The 27,878-nt window shown below is 47.0% G+C and overlaps 9 protein-coding genes across 9 annotated transcripts; 4 read left to right on the forward strand and 5 right to left on the reverse strand.

The window, feature by feature from the left end:
* Positions 1 to 609: 609 nt before the first annotated feature.
* F4807DRAFT_470220 (Presilphiperfolan-8-beta-ol synthase) lies at positions 610 to 2,375 on the reverse strand (the record flags this gene model as incomplete). Its single annotated transcript, XM_048002786.1, has 10 exons — positions 2,094 to 2,375; positions 1,884 to 2,010; positions 1,802 to 1,820; positions 1,580 to 1,734; positions 1,495 to 1,507; positions 1,276 to 1,438; positions 1,114 to 1,203; positions 1,020 to 1,053; positions 748 to 965; positions 610 to 682 (listed from the first exon to the last, which is right to left on the reverse strand). Exons 1-10 carry the CDS (start codon positions 2,348 to 2,350, stop codon positions 610 to 612), a joined length of 1,149 nt encoding a protein of 382 aa, XP_047851002.1. The 5' UTR covers positions 2,351 to 2,375.
* A 664-nt stretch (positions 2,376 to 3,039) lies between these two features.
* F4807DRAFT_470224 (cytochrome P450 monooxygenase) lies at positions 3,040 to 5,165 on the reverse strand (the record flags this gene model as incomplete). The annotated part of the gene is made up of 6 exons (XM_048002787.1): positions 3,040 to 3,481; positions 3,539 to 3,705; positions 3,766 to 4,006; positions 4,072 to 4,145; positions 4,220 to 5,011; positions 5,082 to 5,165. The coding sequence occupies 6 exons, from the start codon at positions 5,163 to 5,165 to the stop codon at positions 3,316 to 3,318; spliced, it is 1,524 nt and encodes a 507-aa protein (XP_047851003.1). The 3' UTR covers positions 3,040 to 3,315.
* Positions 5,166 to 5,627: 462 nt separating this feature from the next.
* Positions 5,628 to 7,143, reverse strand: F4807DRAFT_439329 (uncharacterized protein). The gene has a single exon (XM_047999191.1). The coding sequence runs from the start codon at positions 6,730 to 6,732 to the stop codon at positions 5,821 to 5,823; it is 912 nt and encodes a 303-aa protein (XP_047851004.1). The 5' UTR covers positions 6,733 to 7,143; the 3' UTR covers positions 5,628 to 5,820.
* A 1,992-nt stretch (positions 7,144 to 9,135) lies between these two features.
* On the reverse strand, positions 9,136 to 10,910 carry F4807DRAFT_233058 (transferase family-domain-containing protein). The gene is made up of 2 exons (XM_047994172.1): positions 10,656 to 10,910; positions 9,136 to 10,591 (listed from the first exon to the last, which is right to left on the reverse strand). Exon 2 carries the CDS (start codon positions 10,565 to 10,567, stop codon positions 9,170 to 9,172), a length of 1,398 nt encoding a protein of 465 aa, XP_047851005.1. The 5' UTR covers positions 10,568 to 10,591; positions 10,656 to 10,910; the 3' UTR covers positions 9,136 to 9,169.
* A 1,404-nt stretch (positions 10,911 to 12,314) lies between these two features.
* Positions 12,315 to 14,114, forward strand: F4807DRAFT_233074 (uncharacterized protein). The gene is made up of 2 exons (XM_047994173.1): positions 12,315 to 12,510; positions 12,701 to 14,114. Exons 1-2 carry the CDS (start codon positions 12,426 to 12,428, stop codon positions 13,978 to 13,980), a joined length of 1,365 nt encoding a protein of 454 aa, XP_047851006.1. The 5' UTR covers positions 12,315 to 12,425; the 3' UTR covers positions 13,981 to 14,114.
* A 3,715-nt stretch (positions 14,115 to 17,829) lies between these two features.
* Positions 17,830 to 21,346, forward strand: F4807DRAFT_470226 (uncharacterized protein; the record flags this gene model as incomplete). The annotated part of the gene is made up of 5 exons (XM_048002788.1): positions 17,830 to 18,051; positions 18,135 to 18,269; positions 18,321 to 18,653; positions 18,710 to 20,763; positions 20,821 to 21,346. The coding sequence occupies 5 exons, from the start codon at positions 17,830 to 17,832 to the stop codon at positions 21,344 to 21,346; spliced, it is 3,270 nt and encodes a 1,089-aa protein (XP_047851007.1).
* Positions 21,347 to 22,371: 1,025 nt separating this feature from the next.
* On the reverse strand, positions 22,372 to 24,317 carry F4807DRAFT_439337 (uncharacterized protein). Its single transcript, XM_047999192.1, has 2 exons — positions 23,502 to 24,317; positions 22,372 to 23,446 (listed from the first exon to the last, which is right to left on the reverse strand). The coding sequence occupies exons 1-2, from the start codon at positions 23,950 to 23,952 to the stop codon at positions 22,464 to 22,466; spliced, it is 1,434 nt and encodes a 477-aa protein (XP_047851008.1). The 5' UTR covers positions 23,953 to 24,317; the 3' UTR covers positions 22,372 to 22,463.
* A 447-nt stretch (positions 24,318 to 24,764) lies between these two features.
* On the forward strand, positions 24,765 to 26,526 carry F4807DRAFT_233108 (uncharacterized protein). The gene is made up of 2 exons (XM_047994174.1): positions 24,765 to 26,413; positions 26,471 to 26,526. Exon 1 carries the CDS (start codon positions 24,855 to 24,857, stop codon positions 26,190 to 26,192), a length of 1,338 nt encoding a protein of 445 aa, XP_047851009.1. The 5' UTR covers positions 24,765 to 24,854; the 3' UTR covers positions 26,193 to 26,413; positions 26,471 to 26,526.
* Positions 26,527 to 26,857: 331 nt separating this feature from the next.
* Positions 26,858 to 27,833, forward strand: F4807DRAFT_463701 (uncharacterized protein; the record flags this gene model as incomplete). The annotated part of the gene is made up of 4 exons (XM_048002018.1): positions 26,858 to 27,012; positions 27,082 to 27,354; positions 27,428 to 27,592; positions 27,659 to 27,833. 4 exons carry the CDS (start codon positions 26,858 to 26,860, stop codon positions 27,831 to 27,833), a joined length of 768 nt encoding a protein of 255 aa, XP_047851010.1.
* Positions 27,834 to 27,878: the final 45 nt, after the last annotated feature.

Consider the following 27,878-nt stretch of genomic DNA (forward strand, 5'->3'; position numbering starts at 1 on the left):
GTTTCCCCTTGTGGCGTTTAGTGAAATCTAGATACCGTTAGATGATGTATACATACCTGGTAGTTGTATCAATTAACAAAGTGACAATGTCGAATTCAAAGAGAACTATCAGGTTTCACAGCTACTAGGCTCTTGCTCAATGCGAATCTATTCCTACCTTGTAGGAGGGTAGTAATTAATCAATCAATGCCGAATTAGGTAGTCTCTGGAAGCTAAGGTTTTGACCTTTTAGTGACTTCTTCGCTAAAATTTGGTGGATAATCGCTGTGGCTTAGGGTACTCAGCCACTAAAGAAAAGCGCCCCACAGTGAACCGGGATGCCAAGGGCCAATTCACTTATTGATTTCCAAGGGGTCAAGAATAGGGGGATGTGAGTGCCACGCTGCCAATTTCCAAATTTGCTATTAAAGTCGAAATCTAGTCATTTTGAGACAGACGCAGGTTATGAGTGTCATTATTGCATTTGAAGGTTGAGTTACTAGCCCTGAGTAGAGGTCCATAGATAGTACACATACCCCTGAGATACACCGCGTAGGACCATAGGCTTCCAGCCACCTAATATTCTAACAAGGCATATGGTAGATATCATGTACAAAACACCTAGATTGCCTAATTGATGATTAGTGTTCGTGTTTCGTAAAGCTGGCTGCCACCATTCCCCAGATATCTACCCGTCTTGAAGCTACCGAATAGTGTCGTTAGCATTCCAACCCCGTCAGGAGTTGCAGTTGTGGCCATTCAGCTTACCTCCAGTGTAGATTCCCCAGTGCTGCATCGCGGCATGCTTCCACAAACCGGAGCACAGACCGGTCTGTCTTTTCTCCCCAGATCGGCATGTTGGCCAGAGCTACGTAATACCGTTTATAGCATTCATTGATCATGTCGGAAATCCTATTCAGAGCTTGCTGAGCGGATAATCCCTGATTCATCAAGAGTATGATGATATTCTGATCGACGCCCATTGCCTGGTAACAAGATTTAGTATAAACAGCAAGCCATTCCTTGTTAAGGGGCCTTACTATATCTTTCTTATACGACAAGATATCGTTGGCACTTCCATGGTATTAGAACGTGTTGCTTTTTTGTGTGGTTACCGCTGGGGGGACCACTTACAGAAGTGCGAGATCCGCCGAGACGCACATGCATTCTTGCAGAGAAGGATGTTTCAAGATATTCAGAGGAAGTTCTATTCCTTGGGCATACCTACATTTGTGAGTTAGTAAGTTTAGAGCTCCGCCCAGTAACGTTCAGTAGGACTTTGAACTGTCATCTTACTCAATAAGGGAGATACCCGGATATATACCGATAGTTCCTCTCCGCAAATGCAGATACTCTTCTATGCTGAGAGCCAAAGTCTTTTGGCTTTCTGTAGCTCTTACTTGCTCAATTAGACCATCAAAGAACCTTTTGTGCATTTCCTTCGAGTGCTGTTGCAGTTCTTCCACAGTTTAGTACTAAATGTCATTCCTATTTGAATGCTTCCTATAAACATACCTCCAGATGACCTCTGTTGGTATAGTGTTAGCGTATATGTTAGAAGCATCAGACCTTTCTGTGAAAGTTAGGTATGGAATGGTACCTTTCTTATACGTTCCCATGCTGTTTGGAATATATATCTTATGGGACTTTCTTCAGGGACATACTGCTTTTGTGTCCCTTCCATTATCTCTATAGCAATTCCAATCTCCTCTCGTGCTGCCAAAAGGTCTTTGCTGAGGTGTCCTTCATCAAATTCTTAATGTAAACCATATATTAGTATGCCACGATAATTACAATCCAGCGTGGAAGTGAGTTCACATACGGTCGTCGAAATAGGATGCCTAAGGTATTGGAATTAGCATATACTCTTTTCACCTCATGTCATGTCAAATTGGAGAACAAACCCAATGCATCCAGTCAACTATCGTTCGTAGAGCCTCTTCATCACATGTTGGTGCCCACATTGAAGCTAAGTACGCATAGTCTGTTTTGGAGTTTTTAGTCGCCCATTTTCCACTTTGTCCAAATGTCCTATTTGAAATATCAGTTTGCTCTAATTTGGAGACCGAAATGTTTACTAGGTAATCTACCTAGACTTCAGTTTGTAGACGTACCTTGCAAGCCACGCATCAGCGTGAGGTTTCACGGAGAAATAATTTGGATTCACGGTAGGCTTTGCAGACATGATCGATGAGAACATATCAGGTACATAAACCTGGATTTTGTTGATCGCAGACTGTGGGAATGAGCTGATATTTTGATCAGGATTAGGGTTGAAGTATAAGAGCGGTGTCCCATCCGAAGTCAACTTTGTCAAAGGTGAGTCCATTGACTCGGATTCTTGACCCTTCTCCCGAATTTCTAGGCCCATAATGAACGGCTTTTGGTGTACCAAGTGAATATTGCTTCAGCTTCTAGAGAATTGAAGAATTTGCAAGCCGAGAGGCCATGAAGGTATATATATTGGTTAGGTGCAACCTTTCACAGCGACAAGGCCGTGTGGGTAGGATGTGTAAGACGAGTACCAAGACATGCATACCTATTTACCTAGAATGGGTTATTCAGCCCAACAAACATGCATGTGAAATATATTCCGTCCAACATCGAGCAAACTTTGCACATGAAATGACTTACGCCACTTTGTGGATGCCGAAATAGATGCCGCCGTATCTATGAACCCACGAACCCCTATTGGCTCCATGTATCTCACATCGTGTAATATTCCAGTTGTTGGTCGTCTTAGTTCAATAAAAGGCTGTATATTGTTGCGCCTTCTTCCTCAACCCAACCTATAAGGACAATGAAGACGTTATCTTACTCGATATCATGTATGCGATGTAATCTCCAGTGACATTCTCCAGCCCCCTTTTCCAAAAGTCCACATAGGTCACAACAGGACAGAATATCACCCCAGAACTGTCTTTTACAATCAGGAAAACAACCGTCCGCAGATACTTTGGGGGCCAAAATTGAATAGCAAGTGATCATGCTCTTATTTCAATAGCAATGGGATATATTTCGGCTAAGACATGATTGTTCTATCTTAATTTCCACTTTGATCAGGTATTGTTCCCGGCCAAGATCATTACGGGATAAGTTACCTACCTACCTAGGTACCCAATATTTACATATAAAACATCATAGGTCAACCCGCCATCAATGCTTTATATAAAGATGTTTGTTTTAACAGTGGCCCTATCCTGATATATCACAGAATTGTCGGCAGAACTTCGATTAGATGATCTCATGACAGTTGGCGAGGGGCCGTCCTAGGATAGAGTGTGGCTTTTCTTAAATTAATCATAGTCTCGGCCTAGATGCGCTCAGCCAGAAGACTTAATCAATCTTGCGGGGGTTCAGGCGTATGTTTAAGGGTGGCTTCTCCCACAAGCCGAACATCCGCTGATTCTGCATCCAGTCCGTCTCTTGCTTTTCAGCCAACGAAATGTCATAGTTCCAGACAAGCCTGGCCAAAATTAATCTCATCTCAGCATATGCAAGGCTGTTAAGACTCATTAGAATTCTGCAAGTCTCACGAAGCCTCGAGGCATGTACGTACTTTTTTCCGAGACAGTTCCGTGCTCCAGTGGAAAAGGGCTGGAAAGCGTCCTTCTTATCGTTTGCAAAACGCGGGTCACCCATCCATCGCTCAGGTATGAATGACTCTGACAACGCAAAGTTACTTGGGTTATGGTACATGGACCAGTGCCAAATGTCGACGATGGTCTTAGTTCGCTAGGGTCAGCTTGACGATTGTCAACGTTTGGAATCCGGTCATCTACTTACCTCTTCGGGAAGATATTTTCCACAGACCACCTCGCCTCCTCGGTGAATCAAGCGGGGAACTGAAGCAGGCGCAGCTGGGTATATGCGCATACCCTCATCGATCACTGCCGCCATATATCGCAGCCTCTGTGCGCTGAGAAGAGTGATTTCGGCTTCAGTGTCAAACGTCGATCGTACTTCCTTGCACAATTTATCCAAAACGTCTCGGTGCGTGCAGAGCAGGTATGTCACGCCGCAGAGCCTTTACAATAATTAATCCGTCAGTATTCCCGATCTTCGTAGCGCCATATCCAAGGATTGACTCACGTTGTCGCAGTGGTCTCAGAGCCAGCAATGATCAATAAATCCGCGTTGTGATGGAGCTCCTTGAGGGTCATTTTCTGACGGGACATCAATATACTTGACTGGTGAGCAGTAGCATATCACCCCTGCATTCGTGGATATTAAAGCGTACCTGTTTTCCGTCTGTATCGGATGAAGTCATGGCGTCCATAAAGTCGTGACGATTTGATCCAAGGGACAACCGTTTTGCAACTTTAGTCTCTGTAAGTTGTGTGTGTTCCCGTATCTTATCAGCAACGAACAACAGTAGAAGCGGGCTGATGAGGGACTCAAGGGTCGGATAGGCTCTTCGGATCTGCAGTAAAATCTGTTTCTGTTTGAATTGATCAAATATGATAGCCACCCAGGCATGGTAGCTTGATGAGTTTAAACAGCCAAATGATTCTCCAAAGGCCAAGTCTCCAATGACATCGAACGTAGTGTAGTTATACCACTTGGCCATATCCACAGGTCGACCGCTGATGCTGTGTTCCCTCATACGCTCGAATAGGAGATCGATGTAACCACGAATCATTGGTTCCTGTTTGCTCATCTCTTGTGCTGAGAAGCCATGCGCAAGTATTCGACGCATTCGACTGTGATTCTCCGAATCCGCAGCAATGACCGCCTGGCTGACATCTCTGAAGAACCCAGGGTCCTTGAGATTCTCGGGCTGTCCTGACTTGCGATGGCCGTACACCTCCTTCCATGCCAGAGGGTTGAGAAACGAGACCGATCGTGGGCCAGTGCGAACCGCATCGCCATACTTCTGGTGTAGGGCGAGGACCTTTTTATGAGGCCTTCCGGAAAATTGCATGAGAGCTTGAGGGAGAGGTGAAATTGCCCATAGTATCGGGCCAGGTACTTTTCGAAGAGGGCTGAGGAAAAGATTATAAATCACAGACCACAGAAAATAACCAGCGACCTACTAAATGTTAGTCACATTCACCACTTCAAGGTTTCTATTTCCATTCAGTTGTAAGGAGGGTTCTTACAGCGCACAGGGCAAGGATCATCAACCGTGACGACGCCGAAGGTTTATCGACAAGGAGATCTGCAATTTCAAGTTGAGGGGCCATGATCAGTGATTGATCATAGATCTAGGGGAGTTGGTATGAGAGGAGTGAAACTATCGTGTTCTCATGCCAATGAAAGGTAATGCAATTTATGTTCTAAGCAGCAAGAAATGTGTCCATCTAAAATACCATCCACCTTAAATAACCCGCTTCGTTTCGTTTTGTGTCTTTAAAGCTAAAGAGGCCTAGATTCTACGGAGTTGTCGCACCAGCCGACAACTGACGGATCGCATAGTAATAACAGCCCGAGCCCGAACCCTGATACGATCCGCCGGTATTTAAAATCTTGATGTTACCTTTTGCATGATCTCATCCCTGCACATGGGGATATTCCAGGTTTCGGACGGGCGATTACGTGACCAATATCTGACAAAGTCCCAAGGACATCAACTTCGCCTGAAACATCACCTGCATACCTAGCACATACTATTCAACAAGACTATATCGATATCAATTAAATCTCCATCAACGGGTTCAATCGCTTGTGAATAATCCTAGAGGTTCTCCTCGTACTTCTTATCCCGGTAGACCATACTTACTGGGGTATTGACTCAATACATAGGCATACGACCCACTGCGAAAGGGGAGCTGTGTGATTTTATACAAATTTCTTCATTCTGCTGGTCTGCAGTGTGATTGGCTTAATTTACAAGGTAGCTTACACGGTATTATCCCATATATCGTTGTCTTCTTTCTCGTGCGCCGTCAAATCATCACGCAGCATTCGTCGTGCGAAAGTGCGCAGCGGTCCCCGCTTAGAATCCACTATGGGCATCAACCATTCCAACTTGTTCTCTTTGCCATCCTCGGAAGGTTTGGAGATCGGAACTGTTGTGGCGCCGAAGCCCAGTGGTTTACAGTTGAGATAGATGTTCTCAAAGTGCCCCTTGGGCGCTATGTATGTCTCATGGAAGACAGACAGATGCGGATACTTTTTGCCGGCACCCTGCGACCACCATCGCAGACCCGCCATATGTTCAGGCCCATGAGCATAGTTGTGAAGACTCTCGATATTCTTCCAATACATGATGAACATTATCATGTTATTGGCATGCTCGGTAGTACCCTGCCACTGCGACCAACCCAACAAGCCTTTCTTATCATAGTAGTCGTCCAGCGCCTTGGCGATCTGATTTTGATAGTACCGGTTTTCAGTGAGGCCTGGTGCCATAAACCCCAAGGGATGGTTTACTTGTTGACCAACGAAAAAGACGACAACAGATTCATCGGCAGGCTTCGAGCTTAAGGTGCCGTCTGCATGCGGAAGCTGGACGCCCCACTTCTTGCGGATAGCTCCGTCCATATAACGATTATGTGTTATGCCGAGGGCCATGGAGAGATGATCGATTGTTCGTAGGACAAGGAGAACTATGACTGGGATGGTTGCCCGAAAGCCGAAGTACGCGACAGCAGCTGTCTGAAGCAGGCCGCCAATGCAAAGCCAGGTACTCAATTGGAAGTAGTCTTTGGCTGCCACGAAATGTAGGCTCCTAGTACGAATAGCCTTGGTGAAGTGCCATTCTGGTCGTTCTTTGAACGGTTTGAAGAGTAGTTCGAATGAGGGTGCCATTGTGGACAGAAACAATCGAAGGCTTACGATATGCTTGATTCGGATAATAATGACTTGAAAGGCTATTCTATAGATTTCATAGACATGAGTTGGCTGGTCCCTGAGGCGGTATTATATATCCTCTGGCCGAGCCAGGTTGACGACAGGCTTGAATGCCCAGACTGCATACCTTGTATAGGACGAACCTATGTATAGGATGTATGAAACTCGGAGCCAGCATGAACACCGATGGTCCGTTAGGCGCTACAGACATGCTGGGTATGATATCAAACAAAAGTTTTGGAACGCTGTCACGTGCCGGTAGGTCTTACTAAACTATTCACTATATTGGATCTGGTTAAGTATGTCTACTGAAGCCTATAAGAAGACCCATTGCACCCTTAATGAGTAAAGGCTAGTGGAACATCAGCTCGACTTGCCAGCCTTAGACTTGACAAGGTGTTAAAATATGATATACCCCTCCGTACTACCATTATTAGTAGCACTGATCGCTGCATAAGTTCCTTCCTAGGGCCGTTAGGTTCCATTGCAGCGGCAATATATGGTTTCCAAGAAACGGTTCTTTTAAGGTTAGCCCCCATTAAGTCAATTCTTTGTAAGTTACGTAAAGTGCTTCTTCGATATTGACCAATCAAAGAAAGCGACTAACAGCCGTTCTTGAAAAGAGATCCGTTTAAGGCCTAAACCCCGTCTTACAACCGTTAGATAACTGTTGTTTCAAACCAGCCATTGCCGCTTGCCAAGGCATTAGTACCGTTGTGCGCTTGCGCTATCCCACATTATGTCAGGCCTTGTTTACTTAGCTAGCGGCTTTGCATATAAGCTAGCCAATTAAAGCGAGGCCATTCACAACTAAGATAACTGCCGATAAACTGAGCTTCACCTTCAACAGACCATTGACATACTAGTATCTTAGTTGTCAATCCCCACGATTCCCCAGCTTACCCCAGAATCGACTCCCTCCCCACGTTTCCCGTCATCAGCTTCATTCTGGGCTGTGTAGAAGTGGGCAATCTCCGGACAAGTGGAAGTTGATCAATGATCTACTTGTCGGCATAAGGTATCGACCAGTAGAATCTGCAAGATCTCTCAAATTAGGGGACTTAGGACTAGTATCAACGTTCCAACAGGACTCAAAAAGGCGCAAGTAGTTTCATGCAGTCAAGGCTATTAGCTTTCCTAACTCTTCAGGTTATGCGGGTCGGCATTTGAATGCGGGTTTTGATATTTATAGATATCAACTTACTATGTAGTAATATCACTAGATATGAATGAGATAACTTACACGTGCTACAGTTACACTTACACGTCGTGTCTCCCAGTGCCCGGATCAACTCAATCAACTCCGTGAACGTGTCTTGTGGAGTTGATAGATCCTAATCCATGAAGCCCTTTCGTGGAGTTAGCAATGATGTAAGCCAATGTACACCAAAAAGAAAGGTGTATTTATGAACTCCATGATCATACGACCCTTAATTCTGGAGTTGTGGGGCCCCTTATACTACGCTATTACTACGTAGTAGTAGTTGTTGCACTTACGGGGCAGGAAGAGAGGTCGAAGGGAGTCTAGATTCTTTGCACCTTAGCTGAATAGCAGTGCGCCAAAAACTAACTATGGGACGGTGCAACTAGGTGGCCTCGTGACAGGAGTGTCCGTGCCTTAGATTTGAAGTTATCTAGGTACCTAGGCATTCACACTTGCGTCATTGTCTTCTATAAGGGTAGGAAAAAAAGGGTTACATCCCAGGTTACCCCTAAATTTATTGACGAGCGTACAAGGTTCAACATCTGCCGATAACCTTAGCATCGATGGCGCTTGTGAAGGACTTCGGAGTTACCAATTGTCTTAACATGTAGTAATAGCTAACAAAGGACTAGCATCATGAAGTATCCACAGTCAGCGCAACTAACCCATCAACTCAACTCATATGTCCCTTTCGTCGAGTCGGCCACCTATGTAATAGCTAAGGCATTGATGGAGTTGAGTTGATTGAGTTGATGTAACCTTCGGTGTAGGTAGATTGGTCCGAACACTTATCTCTCTTTGATTAGGTAGGTAGTTATCGGCCGAGTCAATTAGATGCTAAGGTATAGAACTTATTGTCTACTAAGTAAGGAAGGATTTCTCCCTTTGTGCATTTATCTTGGTATTCCTCTGAGCTGTACTCTGCAAGGGCTGAGTCAGTCTTAAGTAGCGCTTGACCAGAATTCAGCAAAGCAACAAGAGATGGTGCAGAAGATTAGGGGTCGGCGAGGGCAGCTCTCCGAGGATGCAACGGCCTTACCCGCTCATATCACATGAACCCACTGCATCAGGTATGTTCGATAGCATGCAAATAACTAACAAGCTCATACATTGTGCTATATAATAGTATCTCTACAAAGTCGGAGGCTAGAACTCAACGCAGATTAGTCAAATATGACCCGCCCTCGGTCTCTAGGAATAGTACCGAAGAGTCGAAAACCGTCTCATTGGCCAACTCTGTCGAAACTTGTCGAACACTTGCCTGTCAAAACTGACAATCACCTCCAAGCCTTCATCACCGGCGGGGTTGGCCGGCACCCTAGGTAGGACGATTGGGTACCTTTTATACATCAATTTCGGCAGTCTAACGGCATCGCATGTTCCCACAATGTCACCCCAGTCCAGTCCGTATATATTCTGGTCGGCCCACGAAACAATGGATACGCCGTCATGACGCGGCCCTAGTGTAATTGGTGGATGATCCCCTGACGCACCATCCAAATATAGCAACACATTTCTAACTCTTTCCTCGTCGATGCTATGAAGGGAGGCACGAATTATAGAAGCAATGTCGGCGAGCTTTGAAATTGAAGCGGAATCCAATGGCTCATCATCATTTGAGGAACCAGCGTGGAAGGAGAGGGAAATGAGATCATCGCGTGAAGCCGTAGCAGTAGTCATGATAAAGGCAGTACCCAGATAGTCTGGAGGTAAAGGTGGGTTGAATCGTGAGCGAAAGTTCACGGGGAAGCCTATCGTGTTGCTACCCTTGCGATCGCTCATCGGATCTGATTCGGCTGATAGTACTGCGCTCCAAAGTAGTGCCGTGAGTATATCACTTGAGGAGACCCAGCCCCCATTCCCCCACGAAGCAATGTGCTTGTTTACTGCATGCTTCAAGGCTTGCAGAGTTTTCTGTGGGAAGAAAAACACGCCCGTCGTGGGATCGCTGGGTTGCGACGCCAAAGCGGCGATTTTAGTCAACTCATCGGGACCCTTGACATGAAGAAGCTCAGGAATTGAAGCTGGCGTTGGCCTATTGGAAGTATCCGGTCGCTCGAGCAGGGCTTTGCGGTTCAGCCAGGCTGGGTCGAATCCAGCTGCCGCTGATGCGCCTGTCCGACAGTGTGAGGCCCAGAGTTTAAGCAAGGCCCCGAATCCAGTGATGTCAGTTGTGCAATGGTGAACTGCAACACACAAGATGAGCCCTCCTTTAACGAGCGATAACTTCGTCCGAAATACAGGTGTTGGGTTTGGGAATGGTGGCTGGGTATCAGTAGGTATGATTCCGGGCCCGGCGAATGATGAAGGTGGGAAATGATGCTGCTTTATGACGACGTAGTCGATCGCATCTGAAATGTCTTGCTCCGAATAGAGATCCTCAAGAGTTTGATAACATTCACTGAGGGAAACATGTTTGCGATCCTCGCTAGTGATGATGCCTGCCAGTAGGTAAGGGACGTCAGCTAGAACTCTAGCTAAGCCAGTTTTGAGTGTGTGAGAAACCTCTGCGCTTGTCGAAGGAAAACACAGCATCTGGCGAACATAGCCTCGAGGCATGAGCTTATCAAGTGGAGAGAGTGCCGTCATATTGAAATTGGTAACTATAAATATCTGTTGTCGAGTTAGACTTCATTGATCTTGGCGAGACTCAGTTCAATGAGGAGCAGCTATATACCTATATCGCTCTTTCTCGGTGCCTGTACGTGTACCTGGATGCCTGTTAGCAGACCATCCCATTGATATATTCTCTACCTCAGGGACCTCGACAGTCGAATACGCCATATCAACCTTGTGGAGAGGTATCAAATCCTACTGCGACGATATCGTCATCAATGATGCATCTCAAAGCGAGATAATTGCTAATCACTAGTTTTACGGTGTTATCGGTAATATGAACTATACCCAAATTATCCCCGAAGGCATCCAAGAACATACTACGTAATAGTCAGTCAGCCGTCAGAAGCAGTCCAGGTAGATAGAGTCGCATAATAGAGCAGGCAGCACGTTTTTGAAGTGAAAGAAAAACCAACCGTAAGTTAATATACAACCCGATGAAATTTGAATATGAGCGACGATGACTTGGAATGGAATCTTAAATTCTTGAATGCTGACTTGAATATTATTGGACTTGATGCTGTCCACGGTCTGGGTTAGTCAGCGACCACTTTACACGTACCCACACGTGCAACGCGTACTGAATCTTAAGACCAATGGTTAAAAACAACAAGTAAAATGGACGCGTCAAGGGGGGATGACAACTTTGTTAAGCTATCAGGGAAATTGGATTGGAAATAATATTTGGATCGTTTATATGATGAGACTTAATATTATATCATATTATAGCTACAAGCAGAAGGAATATCAAGTATTAAGAAAGATGGCTCGGAGATTAGGTACCGTGGATAAATGGATGCGACTTGTTCCCCTTAATGCGGTTTGGAAAAGTCTAATAAAACATGGCAACCTTGGTTGAGATAGGTACTTGTATGCTCAGGTGTTTTCAAGATGTTGCTTGAGAATTTTTTGGTTGCTCTGCAGAAAAGGATTTGCTTTTGAAGTCAATCATTGGAAGCGACACTGATAACTTGATATCCATCTAGTGCGCGGTGGTTGCTAGGACATCGACGTTGAATCTTGAATTGATGGAAGATGATCCAAGTTAAAACGCGACTAACCCACAGTGTAGTACAGTTTCATGGATCAGGGGTCCTTATTAGCCACACTAGTAGGGATGGCTGGACACAGACGCTATCAAATATAGCTGACTGGCTTCATGATGTGGCTTTTAGCGGGGTACTTGGGGGCTTTTCGAACCTAAAGCGACATATCAGCCACAGCAGTCTGTGCGTACCGTTTATTGATACTGTGAGGCCTTGTCGATAGCGACCATACGTAAACAGGGACATTGGAAATCTATCGACAAACAACATCGGGGGGAGGCCTGTAATTCAACCCGTTGCATCACCCCATAAACATGGGCGTATCTTCTTGAGTCAAACCCCAATATCAAGTTGGGCTTTGCTACTTTCGTACATACAGAATACAAGATACGCGAATCCGCACATACTCAAAAATTCCATTCTAATTTGGGCGAATAGCCAAATAATGAGAGAAGCCAGAAATTCTCTAGACTCAGACTTCAATTACCTTTTTCGACGCTGTTTTCTTACTTGTCTTACTTTAAGCGAAGCGAGCCGTAGCCTAAAAATACTCTCCATCTGACAATTGACAACGATTGTGCCGCGCCTAGATGACATAGCCCTGCTATTCTATTTGACACCGAATTACACGATCGCTTCGAACCGACCAAAACACCAGAAAACACAAAGCGCATTACCTGCCAAATCTATTATCTACAAACACAAACGAAAACCCGGGCAGACAACACTGTACCTTGCAGTACCACGCAACGTCCTAAACTATTCAAGACCAACAGAAATGAGAAATGCCCAGTCGATTGCAAAAACCTCGACCACGTCCTACGCCCAGTCGCGATCCTTCGGATCCCCTACAGGAGGACATTGAAAACCGTGAGTGCAGTCTAGTTCATGTCTAGCATACAATGCATAGGGTCTCTTATGTTTTAGAACAATCTCCTAAAAGAGAGACAGGCAGCACTTTGTCTCTGCCTTGTTCATTTCGAGTTCTCAGGACAAAGCGAAACCTTCATTATGTTCCGACGCCAATTATGAGAGAATATCTGTTAACCCGTATTTATAGAGTCCGCATACCTATATACTGCACCGTCAGATGCTAGTCCTAGAACAAAGCCGGCGTATGCTTCCTACGGCCTGACAAACACAATGAATACCTTCAGCACGACCCCCGAATCCAAATACAACCCCTATGCTAATCCTAGCTTCTCACCTAACGGCAACAAGATCCCCTCGACTATTCGAACCGTTCCCAGCTTCGAGGCGCCCTCGGATGCCTCTTCGTTAGACTCCCCATCTGCACGAAACAGCGGGTTCTCTAGTTCCGTCAATAGCAATGTTAGCGGCACATCATACCATTCTCAACAACCAACGCAAAGTACCTCCACCGTCAGATTAAAACCGCAGTCGCCTGGCCTGTCGCCACCGTTGCCGATATCGCAAAGTGGAAGTTCATACATGTCTACAAGCGATGCGACTTCTGGGGAGATGGAGATGACAGACGAGCCGGCCCTCTCTTTACAGGTCCCTGAGACCAACATGCTTGACGACCGGTCAAATAGAGCTCTCGATAGCTCGCCGCAATGGGACGGCGCTGTAGGCAAAGCCGGTCTGGGGAAGACGGGCCGGGTCATTAATAAGCTCGTGTCCGACAACGAGGCGTTAAAGCGGGATATTCAGATCGAGAGGTTAAAGGCTGAGGAGGCAAGACAAGCCGCGAAATTAATCGAGGATAAGATGGAAAGAATGGTGGCGGACTACGAAACTCGGTTATTAGAGGCCAACGTAACCAAGACGCTGCTAAGTCGCAAGGAGCGTCAGGTAGAGCACCTACAATCGGCAGTCGAATTGGAGAAAAAACGAACGGCAGATGCTCAAGAGCGCGAGCGGATATGGCGCGAAGAAGTGGAAAAGAGCCGCCGTGATACAAAGGTTCAAGTAGAGGAGGCTAACATGCACGCGGCGCTGATGGACGGCAGATACAATGCCATCTCGTCACACTGGAAAGATCAAGGTGACGAAGTGAAGCGGGCGATGGCAGGCCTCGATGACAAGATTAAATCATTGGTCAATGAGCGCAAGACGGACGATGAAAAGATCAATGTTCTCCGCGATTTATGCGACCAGCAAGACGGAAACATTCGAGACCTCCAAAGGCAAAAGGAGGAAATCGCTCGGCAATTCGAGGCTTACAAACGTGAACAAGAACAAGCATTGAGGGACATCAAGACGAAGGCACGAGAAAGAGAAGATGAGCAGCAGAGATCACTTGAAGAAGCGAAACGGGTACTTGGTCAACTCAAATGGGCGTTGAACGTGAAGCAAACCGTGAAGGATGCCCAATAATAGATTACCCAGCCCGCCGCACCTCTTCCAATCACCCGAACGATGTGGACGTATCATGGATTTCACGGGCTTATAGCTTTCCTTCGGGCCAATTTTCTTTTCTCTGTATCGTGTCTAGTGGAATTACGGCTTTGAAATTGCAATACCCTTTTCATTTCTTGGTGTACCTCCAAGCGCATCGGAAAGGCGCTAGGAAGAGGCTATCACTTAATCACTCTGGATCGCTTCTTGCCTCTTATGGCAACTATGATGATTCCTTCTTTACCGAATGCACAACCCAACCCTGATGCTTGATCGAATAGAGTGGCTAGGAGCAGGTCAGGAAAAGGCGCTCGAAAAGAGCTCTGGTCTGGATATGTTACGATACTTGGACTGGCGTTGTGGCGAACAAGTTTTTATATGGTCTGAAGTTAGAGTCAAACTCTGCAGGTCGTGGCATTATCACTTCATCAGGCACTTCATTGGTCAGGAGGGCAGAGAAAGACCCTCGGTTGGCATAGCAAAATATGTACGAATACTTACATTCACGACCCTCCCTTCTCATACCCTTTTATGTTGCATATACCCGGGTTACCAACTTATAGAAAGTTTTTTTTTCGTTGAGCATTTTCTCGATATTTTACATCTGTCTAGAATCAAAATTGAGTAACCGCAGTGATGAATACCTTTGATGTTGGTCTAACTCCAGTCTCTTGCTCTTCAGAGATGCTTGATATGTATAACGCAAACTTTTTATTGTCCTTTTCCCATCCTGCACTTGTCGGGAGGAAGGGATTACAACTGTTGAAATACCACTTAATAGATGAAACGTGAACCGAATAGATTATTGTACAATTAGATGTTGAGCAGCTCTCATGTGAAGGGCACCTATGAATACATGCCTTATTCAAACCAAAGATCCCCCGACACGTATTTCCAAGTGTCAAATGACTGCTTTACCGTGCTATTAACAATAGACATTACCAAGTCCACGAACACATTTCTACATATAAATTCGTAGGCGACAAAGGTTGCACCATAAAGCCTGTGGTGGTGGAAATGCAAGATTGATATTCCTCATGTTTTGAAAGTATTCTCATACTTCCTTCCGTTCAATAATGGGCTACCGCACGCACACCCAAGAGCATCAATGTCTTATTCCCAAACAAGCTGCTTTTTCCATGCAACTTACCTAGTACTTTCAGCGGTATCATAAGTACTTGGCTTATCAAATATGCGTGCCACAGACAATGTCAGGTCTAATCACAATGTTAAAACAGCCGACAATTCACTGATTACCTTCATGACATTGATACAAAAATTGCTATAAGACTCCGATCTCCTATCCTACCAAGTCTCCCCCTATTTCGGATATTTTTCGGATAATTATAACAACCCCTTTATACTTAGTAGGTGATCTACTACAACAATCATTTACAGTATGCTATCCTCAACCATAGTAATAGTATCTATTTTTATTAATTGGGTATGTTTAAATACTTGACGGGTTAGCCTTTGGCCTCCTGATCTGCCTGAGGTTTGGTCGGATCGAGGCTCAGTTCATGGAATTACTTATGCCTAGGTGCTATGTTATAATTTAGCTTCAGAGCACTTCCAATGAGCCTCAAGCTTCTCACATGATAACATTGCTATAACCATACTATTAAGCCTACCTTACAACACTGAGATTGAACTTCCTTGGTTGTTCTCAGTGCAAGTGCAAATATCATCGTCGAAATACCTATCCATAGGGACCATGATTGGTACCATGCAATTTTGTGTTGGTTGGATCAACATAATCTATGTTTCTAAGTCTCATCACTTCAGTAAAGAGCATACCCTCTTCATTCACTTATTTATCTAAATGACGGGATGCTTATAGGTAATATTAGACTTGCTAGCCAGACAATCAAACTCACAAATCTTCAGTATAAAGGCACTTGGTAGCTTAATCTATTATTGGATGTCTAGATAAGTAGGTATTTATCTGAATAGATCTTTCTAGAACTACCTAGAGGTCCTAACATCAGTTTAGGTGGGGGCCTTAAAAACTAGCTAAGTCTATACCTATCTATTCAAGCGAACCATCTAAACAACATAGACGTCTTGTACAGGCAGTTTACCTACTGATATGTAGTACTTCCTGCTTATATAGTAGGCACCTATATAAGTTTATATGGCAAGTTCATTTATATACCTAGTATTCAGGTAACATCCCCCTATTCTGTGTACACATCCTATTTACCCGTACCTACAGATAGATATAGACACACAGGTAGGTAGGTAGATACCATTTGGCGAGGGGTATGTCATGGATAGTAGCTTCCTACATATAGAGCTTGATAAAAATGAACTCATATTGAAGTCATTCCTGAAAAGGACCTACTACATACATAAAGATGCCCCAAGCACTAGGTTCGATATGATGTCGCCTACTTAAGAGCATGCTTGGAGTCATAGGAAGGTGCATATCGGCGACATGATGATGACGGGAAGGTCCTCCGAACTTCAATATCCACTTACCCTTACAAATCACCGAACTCTCTCGGTTGCTCCCGCCCTGGAGAATCCGCTCATGGGATAAACAGAACCTAATAGTACAGTGACACTAGTACCATTGGAGTGAAGAGTACATATACTTTATTTTCAATCTTCATCAATTCACTATACTATAGTTATGTATTGTACACAAAGTAGAGCAACCTAGGTACGCCTTTGATTAGTACTTGGGCTTTCAAAGGTCACTAGACCTAATAAGGTCGTGTTGTTCTGTTTATCCCACTACTTGCACATGGATCACACTGACGCCCCTGTTTAGGGAAGCCTGCCTTTGCAGAGTTGTCACTAGCACACTACCCACTACCTACCTACACCACTACCCAGGCACAGGGCTAACACGAGTCGTCAGGTCCCCCGAGTCTCAGTTACGCTTTGGGGTCTCTAAGTTGATATCTTTCAGAACTTCATCGTGAATCTCCAGTCGTCCCAACCCAACTTCATCAAAATCTTTCTGTCCACCTTACTTCATCCACACTACTCCGTTTCGCCTTACTTCGTGTACAAGACTTCGTCCATACCACACCTCATCATTGATCTCTTTTCGCCTATGTCTTTTCGTTCAGATCTCTTCGCACCGTATCTCACCGTCGTCTTCGAACTCGAGTTCGGATTCTGCGACTTTTCATTCTCTACACTTTATTCCTGTTCTCCTCTGCTCTGGTAAGTTCCATCTTTCCTATTTTTCATCTGGATTTGTTTTCATCCATACACTTGAAAAATCAAACCTTCCCTACCTCGTACCCAACTCAAGAAAATTACTACCTGTTCTACACTGGACATTGCACATTATCTGAGCCCTTCAGCCACAAAACTCTTCCTATCACTGAATGATCTGATTGATTTGATTTGACTGGGGTATCTTGATTAGAGTAGCTTTCAAAGCTATACTTTGGCCTACTCTTACTGGTAAATACGCGTCCCATTCACGTGGATTGCTTACCATACTCCCATCAACGTCATCTCGCCTACACTTCAATCACTTAATCACCATTTTTCATCTTCTTTTCCCTCGATTTAGTGCCTTGAACACACCTTGGTGCTTCCTTATACACATCTTCTCTACAGTACCTGCTGGAAGTTACCAGCAATTTTACAGGTCGATAATATAGTGATTGACACTGTATATACGTAAGAAATTTGCTGTTTTCTTGCACACTTTACCAAGGCGAGTCATCTATGATATCAACTGAGCTTAAAATTGTTTCCTTGTTTGTTCCCGCGCATGGACTCCCTCATATTACCTTCTGAAGATTACCCTGAAATCAGCATCAGAGACTAACATATCCCTTCATAGGAGTGATGACATCCAAAATGTCTCTGCTACAGCACCATGATCGGGGCGAAGCCTCCGTTTCCCCTCGGGTGTTGGAAAAGGTACGCAGCCAGTTTCCTGGCTGGGCAGCTGCAACCCGCTCTCGTGGAGCTACTGCCGCCGACGACAATGGACAGTCCGAATTCCTTCTAGCATCGAACTGGATGCTACGATCAGAAGGCCTTGCGGAGTTGTCTGATGGACTCGAGAAGGATATTGAAGTAAGTTTTCATTCGAAATCAATAACGTTACATTTCCATTTCTGATTAATTTACACTTGACTTTTATGCTGACTTAACCATAGGGAGTCCAAATCACCTACGATTCCCGACTTTCTTCGCTCCGTATCCGATGCTTAGCATCTGAGGAGGACACTGTTATGGCAAAATGCCAATCTTTACTGGACAAGATTGTCCAACGTGAACTCAAGGGAGGCTTGGTAAGTAACATATTGATATTATACTCAAGGTAGTATCTAACCATCTCATAGGCTATTCCCAAGCATGTCACTACTCCTGAGCAATGGCGTGAGGGCGCCTATGGTGCTTCTCAATCGGAGAAGAAGGACTCTGTAATGGCTTTGGCCCCCTCAGATATTCGAGGCTCCGTGTGCCGAACGGCATGGATCATGCCCGACAGCCTGGCACAGAAGGGCATTGTGGTATCGAAACTTATCACCAGCAAAGCCTTTGCGAAGCTACAACACCTCACAGGCTGCACAATGATGATCAGCAGCGATGGTCTCTCTATCCATATTGGGGCCAAGTTAGAAGAAAAGGTTCTTATGGCCGAGCGTAAACTTACTACACTGGCCAAGTACGCTGTGAGTTTAGTCATTTTCTACTTATGATAGATACATGTAATCTAATAATTCTCTAGGCAATCCCTTCTGAAGCCAACCTCCGTTGCGAGAGCTTTATTTATGCAGAGGACCAGCAAGGTGGACTTGCCAAGTTCACATACATGGTACACGGAGCAAAACAGAGTCTAAAGACTTTCTTCTTGGATCGCATGATTTACTCGCTGGCTGAGGGAAAATCCGCTTATGGAAGTGTCTTTGAGAAAGGAGTAGTTGTGACTCTATCCGGCGGTGCCACCACACCAACTCCTAAAGGAATAGGTGTCACTCCAGCGATCCTTTCCAAGGACAGAGATGAGCCTTACAAGGCCTTCTCGTCTGAATGGCGCTATAAAGCTAAGGAGGCATCCTCTGATGCAGCTTCGTCGGTTCCATTCGATCCTAACCCGCGTGTCACTTCATGGATTACGAAGTTGCCTACACCAGAGCTTATGTTACCTCACGGTGATGAGAAGAACACCACTGACCCGGACTCAGGTATTAGCAACAATCGCTCAAAAATAGCCGGTAGCTACGATGGCGAGCGCGATCTGACACAGAAAGAGATCCATGAGCAGCAGAGCAAACTGCTTCCTCATCAAATCAGCCAGGTAATCCCAACTTTGCCGAAGTCAAGCCATGAGGATTCCGTGCCGCTACCAGTACAAGAGGTTATCTATGAGCAACGAAACCGAACCCCTCATCAGGTCAACCAAGCTCCCAACACCGTGCCAGAGTTAAAACAAGAGGAAGCACAGAAGACCACGCTGCACTCATCGCAAGAGGGCATGTCTGAGCAACAGAGATCAGGAACTCCCCGAGGTGCCCATGCAACGACTACGAGGGTTAAAAGAGGAAATACTGGTCGGAGGCAGGGTGGTAGAAGGCAAAATGGCCGCCAAGACCAGCGTAGGCGTAGCAACCGTGGTCGACGACCTTACCAGCAGCGTCCTACTGAACAACGGCGCATGAATTCAAGAAATGCCACAGGTCACGTAGCAAATGGAACGCCTGCACGCTTTCCGGAACAGAGTCAGGCTCAGGATCATGGCAATACTGCTCATTTGAACACTCAAGGCTCTACTTCGGCCCGTTATGTCCCACCCCATCTCAGGTACTTGCACCCCGTTAGTCAGACAAGTGTACCTAAGCAAGCATCTCAAGAAACTCCTGAAGTGCGCGAGGGTATCCTCATAGTCTTGGACTCCGATGAATCAGACCACGAAGAAAAGAGATTGGAGGAACTTCGGACCACAATTGACAAGCTGGCTGAAGAGACTACGACCGAAGCAGGAGAAACCAACTCTCTTTCAACCCAATCCACAGCGATGCCCGCTAACTCTTTCGTTGATACCTGGAATATGCACTGCCTACAACAATGCCTGCCCTCGATTGAAACTGACAATCAGAATCATGGCGGCCTAGCTGATAGCAGCAAAAGCCCGACCTTCCACAGTACAATGAGACAACAGGCAAGTGCTCGAACTACTCGACGACTTAATCCATCGCTGGGTAAGGTGAAGGCGTCTGAGGACCCAGCTCCCCAGTTGATTGGAGCCATGAGCCAGAAGATTGTCCGTATGATGAGCTCATTAGAAGTATTCCATGGCAGAGTTTCTCTGAAAGCTGAGATTGGACGGTTCTGCCTCACAAAGATCAATCGAGGTTATGTACAGGCACAGGGTCAGGGTGAGCCCCTACAGGATATCAAGGTGGCCCTGGACAAGCATCACACTAACCCCCGAGATGTTATGTTCACAAACGTGCTTACCGCAGAGGGAGCAGATGCAAATTACATTGCATTCATGAAAGACAGCCTCGGAAAGAGAATCTGGACCGGCGACACTCGTCGCACCGTCTACGAGATCACCTGCTGTGCTCTGACCGCAGATAATAAGTATTGCAGATTCGTTATCGAGGTTGACGGTGATGATTTCACCTGTCAAGTCCGCCCGTTCCCTACCGACTCGTGCTCCCTCTTCGTGCACTGTCCCAAGAGATCGTGGGACTTCAAAGTTGCTCTAGCTAAGTCTCAAGACTTAGGTGAGGACTTTGCTGGGTTCGCAAAGGACCTTATTCGCAGCATGCGTGTCGCGTAAGTGAGAATGCTACCACGATTCTTTTTTACATATTAACTAACACCGTGCAATAGGCCTCAACCATCAGGAGTACCCTTCGTGGAGTTTACCATCAAAAAGGCCTACAATGTTGAGATGTTGGCACTCCGCACACGCAACATCGCGTCTTACACCAAGTTCAACACTACACCAGACGTGATGGAGATCTGCGAGGTTCATGATATGGGCCCATCCGACATCACAGAGGATGACAGCAAGCTTACCGTTGTGTTCCAACAACGTCCCGCATATCAGCAACTTGGCCAACTAGGAACCTGGTATGAGGTTTCAATGCAGTCAAAGACGGTTAACAAGGCGCTTCAGCAGAACCGCGACCTCGAGTTAGGAGAAGAAGTTGACTGGTCTCCGGAGAAACTCCAGGAATCTGGTGCGTTTGACGAGCTGATCCGTTCTACGATGGACGTGGTCAAGAACATCGATGGAGTGGGTTATTGGGGTGATAATTACCAGGACACAATGATCCATGGTATGCCTCTAACTGGTTCTACGGCATTTTCGCAGATGAGCGGCACTGCGATCTCTAAACTTTCAGTTTGGTAATTTCCTCAGAAGTTTCGTTTCAGTATCGCGATTCTTTCTTACCTGGAAAATCTTCTTTTTCCGAACCTATAAATAAGGACGACGTATAGGGGGTTTGAGGAGGTTTATATCAACAGTCCCGTTTCCTTTCTCTATCAAGGTTTCACTATAGCCTAGGAACCCAGTTATTAAGGTGGTGGTTGACATGTTGGGCTATGCTTTTCGACTTTCTTGCTTCTTGCAAGCTCGGAGAATCTCGCAAGTAGTCAAACAAGACTACCAGCCCCTACAGATAGTCAGATAGGTACACGGCAATCGTAATGGCTTTTACATGGAATTGAACTGTGTTCTGTGTGTTCGTGAATCCCGTAGGTTTCTACACAACACGAAACTCATAAGGTACTGTATCGCCCTCCGCCTCGCGCTATTCCCTTCAAGTTGACATGATATATGCCAAAAGCAAGCCAACTCCAAGACTTCGTATTGTAAACGAGTAAATGAAAACATGGCTACACGATACTTAATTAATAAAGAATTAACTTACCGGAGGACGTATGTCCGTAAAGTACCTAGTTAAGAGCACGACGGCAAGACGCACCAGGACTACTGACGAGACCCAAACTCATATCGACTGGAAAATGCTTGCATTTCTAATGGGTATTCTATCGTAGAGGCGGAACACACGTACACACATACATACATGCATAAACACGCGCGGAGGAACGTGGTGCGAACAGTAAGCAAGGCCCATCGTCCTCGAAGCTTGAACGGAACTTCAGCTTCATCACCTTCACCCCCCGACTTCCTCCAGGTTAAGTCTTTAGCTAACCTACTAACTTACCAAGGTACCCAGACAGGCAGGTAGGGAACCGACAACACTTCACCAACGGATATTCAACCAACCCTCCTTCTCCCTCTCTTTTTCCTTCTCTTTCTCCCCATCCTTCTTCATCCTCACCTCCCTATTCTCCCTCGCCTCTTTCCTCACCCCACCTCTCTCCCTGTTATCCCCCCTCTCGTTACCGTCATCAACCCCCCCTTCTCTTACCACTCCTACTCCCGCCACCGCTCCCGTCCCCCCAAGCACCCCACGTATCCTAGCAACAGTACTCCGACTCCGTCGCTGACGCCCGCCGTCCTAAAGCGCGCTCAGGTCGAGGGGAACGCTGCTGCCGCGGCCGGCCCGGTACTTGCGGGGCCCGCCGTGGAAGTGGCGGGGCTTGGGGAACTCGGCCTCGTCCTTAAAGCGCCATCGGCTGTCCTGCACGATGTACCGCTCCCGCGGCTCGCGCGGGCTGGCCACCCCGCTGCCCGTCGGCGTCGGGCTCGGGCTCTTGCTGCTGCCGTTCGGCGCGAGCGTGTACGAGCTCGGGTCCAGCATCGAGCGCAGGGTCGAGCCGGCGCGGTTGCGCGTCGACGCTTCTCTCGTGAGCGAGGTTTGCGGAGGTGCGGATGCGGGAGGAGGCGGTGGAGGCATGGAGGTTGGCGAGGAGCGACCTCCCGTTGCGGTTGCGCGCATGGCGGCTTGGAGGGCGATGTTTGGTGGTGATGGGGCGTTTGAAGGCGCTGCTGATGGCGGCGGCGGTGGAGGTTGTGAGCGCGCCGGCGCGACAGGCGGAGCAGGTGGTCTCGGAGCCGCGGCTGGAGGTGGAGGAGGCGCCGAAGGTACAGAGGGCGCGGATACGGGTGGCGGGGGTGGCGGCGCAGGGGCCGCGGACGGTGGTGGTGGTGGAGGCGCTGGGGGAGCCGGTGCTGCTGTTGGGGGAAGCGGTGGAGCTGGCGGTGCATGCGACCCGGGTAAAGGGGGCGGATGAGGAGGGTGAGAGTGAGACGACAAGGACGCAGGTTTCCTCGATCCGGGAGGTGGGGGCGGTTTCTTCCCAACCGGCGGTGGGGGGCCTTTCGAAGAGGACAGTGATACGGATGAGATCGGGCGTGGAACGTCGCTATGTATCTTTCTGAGGTTTGCTACAGAAGCGTGGGTGCCTGCTGTCGGGGGCGCCGGCACTGCACGTCCTGGCAGCGTGGGCACGGCCGGAGCTGACCCGATGGGCGGTCTGGGTGCCGACGGTGGCTTTGGTGACGATTCGGAGTCGGATAGGTAAGACGCGTTTTGGTTTGCTGTGTGGATGGTGAGTAATCTATATCCTTAAACTGAATTAACCCATTAACTTACCCCCAGTATCTACACCTCCACCACGTTTCTTCAACTTCGGCATGCCGCCCGCGAACAAGCCTGCCAACTGGGGCGCCGGCTCTGCCGACGCTCCATTATCACGGCCTACAAAATCGCTATTGCTTCTTGCTCGGTTGTGTCCTGGCATCCCTGGAACCGGTGGTGCACCACTCGGAACCGCAGGAGGCCTACCCAGGCCCGGAACAGGGGGTGCTCCGCCAATAGGCGGCCCTCCTCCGCCTCCCCCTGACGAACCTGCGACTATAGGAGCGGATCGATCGTTCGTAACGGTCTTCTTTAAAGCTCTTCCCTTCGTTATGTCGGTGAGCAGGGCACCTCGACCAGCACCGGATGCTGGTGGTCGTGCTGGTAATCCTCCGGGCGGTGGAGGAGGCGGTGGCGGTCCTCCCATGCCTGGGAGCGGCGGCGGTGGAGGAGGTGGTGGAGGCATTTTGGAGTATTAGCTCCCGTTCTCTTAAGTTGTCGATACTATCAGTCTCGTAGGCAGGGTATCAAAGTATCGAGTCGATGAGGGTTGGCAAAGGATAGGAAGATAGCCTGATGGGCCGTCACCATGCGTGGGTATACAACTGTAAGAAGATATGGCAAAACCGTACAAGTTTCCCGAATAAGGTAAAATGAAGTAGCGATGTATGGATATCTAGCTTCTGACTACAATGGTGTCTTAGTACAAGAAGGGAGCAATCGTAAGGACACACGATGCAATTCAATGGCAGAAATGACAGACTGGTGCCTTATCGGTGGATGGTTTAGGAGGCAGAAGGATAAGTGAATCAATTTATGGGGCGACGTTGGAATTACTGGTCGTAACCTGGAAGCTTTTCAGCCGCCCGCTGTCGTCACATTGTGGCGCAAGTTGCCCCGCCAGGCGCTTATCGATACGCGACTTGTAATTCAGACATGCGATCCTTGTCATTACGAGTAACAGAGCATTGTGTGCTCGCTCTTTCTATTCTGCCGTTTTCCACCAGTGAGATAAATTTTTATTTAGAGTGATAGCAATTGCCGTATCACGAAATAGAATTCAAGACGAAGTCTCTTGGGGTACCCACCAATGATAAGGGATGGAAGGAGCCTACTACATGGTAGTTTCTGCCATATCCTATAGAAGCATGTTTTCAATTTCCTTTTATATGCATTCACTATCGCCATAACGGTGTTCTGCAGTTAAAAGCAATTCCATATCCAATGAGAATAGATTTTACTAATTAGCATGTCTCAATTGAACATCTTTCGCAGCATCATCCCTCATCGCGTCAAGTTATCCTTTCCACCCTTCATCATACTTCTATTGCTTGTCGCCGAGTCTCAAACTCGGCAATTATTGTAGCAATGCCTCGACCTGCTCCCGTCCCTCGAGCACGGACGGTATGCCAAATCTGTGATTCGGTCGTCGGCCGTCGCTCATACTCTACAAACCCCACATTGAAACCTCACAATGCCGCTGCTAGGCCTCGAACTCAAATACAAAGAAGTATCTTGAAGACAAATGCAGTCCAGAAGCGCCTGCTAGTCTCAGGTATATTCCCAACTGAAAAGCCCAGTGCCAGTTCCACATATACTCGCAGTACTCTGGCTGAAGATGATAACAAAATTAAACCAACACCTAAGAAAGCAAGAGAGGAACTGTCATCTGTCACAAATATGATGACGTATATCGAAAGAAGCAAATCCAAAGTGCTCACAAATCGAGGTATACCATCGGAAGCAGACGTGGACACAGCTCTCCAAGCGTGCTGGGTCGTAGCGGATTACATTATGGACGATACTGTACAACCACAAATCACCCATATGGTGAATGAGCTCGACTCGACTGCATCCGAACTTCTGTCGTTAGATCGCACAAGCAATTCTCGCCCTTCTAAGTCACCAGAAACCCCCAGCATCAGCATGACGGCCCAGGTCAAACAGATCACTGACAAGATATCTCATAACGCTTATGCGGTAATATCTCACCCACCTGTCTTCATCACGCCTAAGCTGCTTGAGAAATATGTCAAAGTTCAAGCCCGTCTAGGAAAACCGGAAACGCTCCCTAGAGTGTTCCAGATGTATGCGTCGAAACCTATGCCCCGCGAATCTAAAGGATCAATCAACTACGTAAAGCAGAATCCGAACAAGGTAGCAAATGCCATCGACCCAGCGGTGATCGAGAAGGCGCTAGACACCGCGATTGAAAATAAGAATCTAGATGCGGCGGTTGCTATTATAGAAAACAGTTATGCTACGAAGGCCTTTGTTCGAAATAAGCTCTTGCGCAAAGGCCTAGTACCAGGGGGAACATTGGCGGCGACACCAGTGGCAGCTTACCTCTTGGCTACAAGTTTCTCTAATATACAAAACACCATGGACGCCACATTTGCGACCAATATAGCATTTGCCGGAATTTTAGCCTACGTAGGTTTCACGGGTTCCCTCGGTATGGTTGCTTTGACGACAGCCAACGACCAGATGAATCGTGTCACCTGGGCTCAGGGAGTGCCTTTACGATCGCGATGGATAAGGGAAGAGGAGAGAGCGGCGTTAGATAAGATCGCTTGCGCGTGGGGTTTCCAAGAGAAATGGCGTCAAGGCGAAGAGGAAGGGCCGGATTGGGATGCCTTGCGGGAGTATATTAGTACGAAGGGCATGGTCCTAGATCGAACCGAGCTGATGGAAGGGATGGAATAGTAGATCTATGAGACTAATAATACTCCCGAGATCTACCTACATGACAAGTAGCACGAGATAACGACTCCACTAGGGGCATCATACTAGACGAAATGACGACTATGTTCAAGGATCGATTTTCGCCAAGGAGTTGACCAACGAGGTTGTTTCACTCCATCGGACGTGAGAAGCCAGAGAATTTGGTGTGCGGATTGTGGGAACCGTCTGAATGAGAGGTCATGATAAGCATGCCCCTATTAAGTTTGCTTCGGCATTACACTAACCCTGCGACCCTCCACATCTAGTCTCCCGTCTCGGTCTTGAGTCGAGAATCCACTGGCTCTTCCAGCCCAGGCCCTAGGAACCGATCCGTACGGGGGAGGGGTGTTGTACCAACTATTGCGCGCATCGCCAACGTACTCCGCCTCTTTATCACTTTCACGGCGCTTTGTAAAAACGCTCTAGATATACTTGGCATTCCTTTCTTTTCTTACCAACATATAGTGAGAAATATTCCTAAGCTCGAAGGTGCCCAAGGATGGATATCCACTATAGCCCAATGGACGGCTTCTTGGCACCCGAGTCAGGCTATCATTATATCAAGAACAAGATCAACCTTCGTCCGCCCTGGTTGCCCATAGGTTCATTCACGCACAGCTACGATTTATCTCTATCTCTAATTCAGAATGGGCGGACAGTTCTCCCCAAAAGATCCCATGAGATGTCCGCATTACGCCCGTTTTGCGGCTCACCTCGAGAGACCACAGTTTGACGGTATCTATTGGACATTCTTTTTCTCGGTAATATTTATCCTATTCGTCTCGTCATGGATATACCAATCGTAAGTGGCAAACAAACTCAAAAACAGAATCCCGAGTTACGTATTTTATTAACTATTTATCGCGTGTAGGACGATGAGATACCGAGAAAAACCAGAAAACTGCGAACACACGTTTAGGAGGAAGCTCAAGATTTCACTCGCATGGTGCACGGCGCTGTTCTTCCTTGCCGCCATCCTCCTAATATTCGAGGTTTTTGCCCTTCTAGCGCTACAATTTTGCGATGGGGAGGACCTCATGTCGCTCTATTGGTCTACGTGGACTATGCTCCAGCTCGGGTCCGAGATTGCGATCCTGGGCATCAACCTGGCTATGTGGCATCAACTGTTTAATGTCCGGCAGCCGTAAGTTCCCTCGTCTACTATTTTAATGAGTATCTATTCTGTTTCATAAATAAACCGCTAATAAACCCTTTAGGCTCTGGGCACTTGCATTGGGCACCCCGGTTCTTGTCGTTGCGGGGATCGGTCACATCATTCACCTTGCTCTCCGGATGTTTTATAAGAAGGCCAAGAAGAGTAGACGGGCAAGTAAGGATGTCCGTGGAGAAATGACAGAAGTCTCTGCGTCTTCCTCTTCAGCGTATGTCCCCACCGAATAATATACGTCACAGACGCCGGGTACTAATTACGAAATTACCTATCTTAGACCAACCATTAAGCCCGAGCGCGAACACGTTGACCAAGCAAGCACACCCGCAACCGGGGAATCCATGTGTTTCGCGATAGATGTGGGTGATGACGAACGGGTAAGGCAGTGGCCATCTTTCGTCAGGATGTCAGACGGCAAGGCAATCGTGCGGCTGACTGCGATACATGCCTGAAACAACCATTTAATAGGTAGCCAGGCTCAATGATAGTTACGAATC

Source organism: Annulohypoxylon truncatum (genome assembly GCF_022578515.1).
Source record: "Annulohypoxylon truncatum strain CBS 140777 unplaced genomic scaffold F4807scaffold_34, whole genome shotgun sequence".
Classification (NCBI taxonomy): domain Eukaryota; kingdom Fungi; phylum Ascomycota; class Sordariomycetes; order Xylariales; family Hypoxylaceae; genus Annulohypoxylon; species Annulohypoxylon truncatum.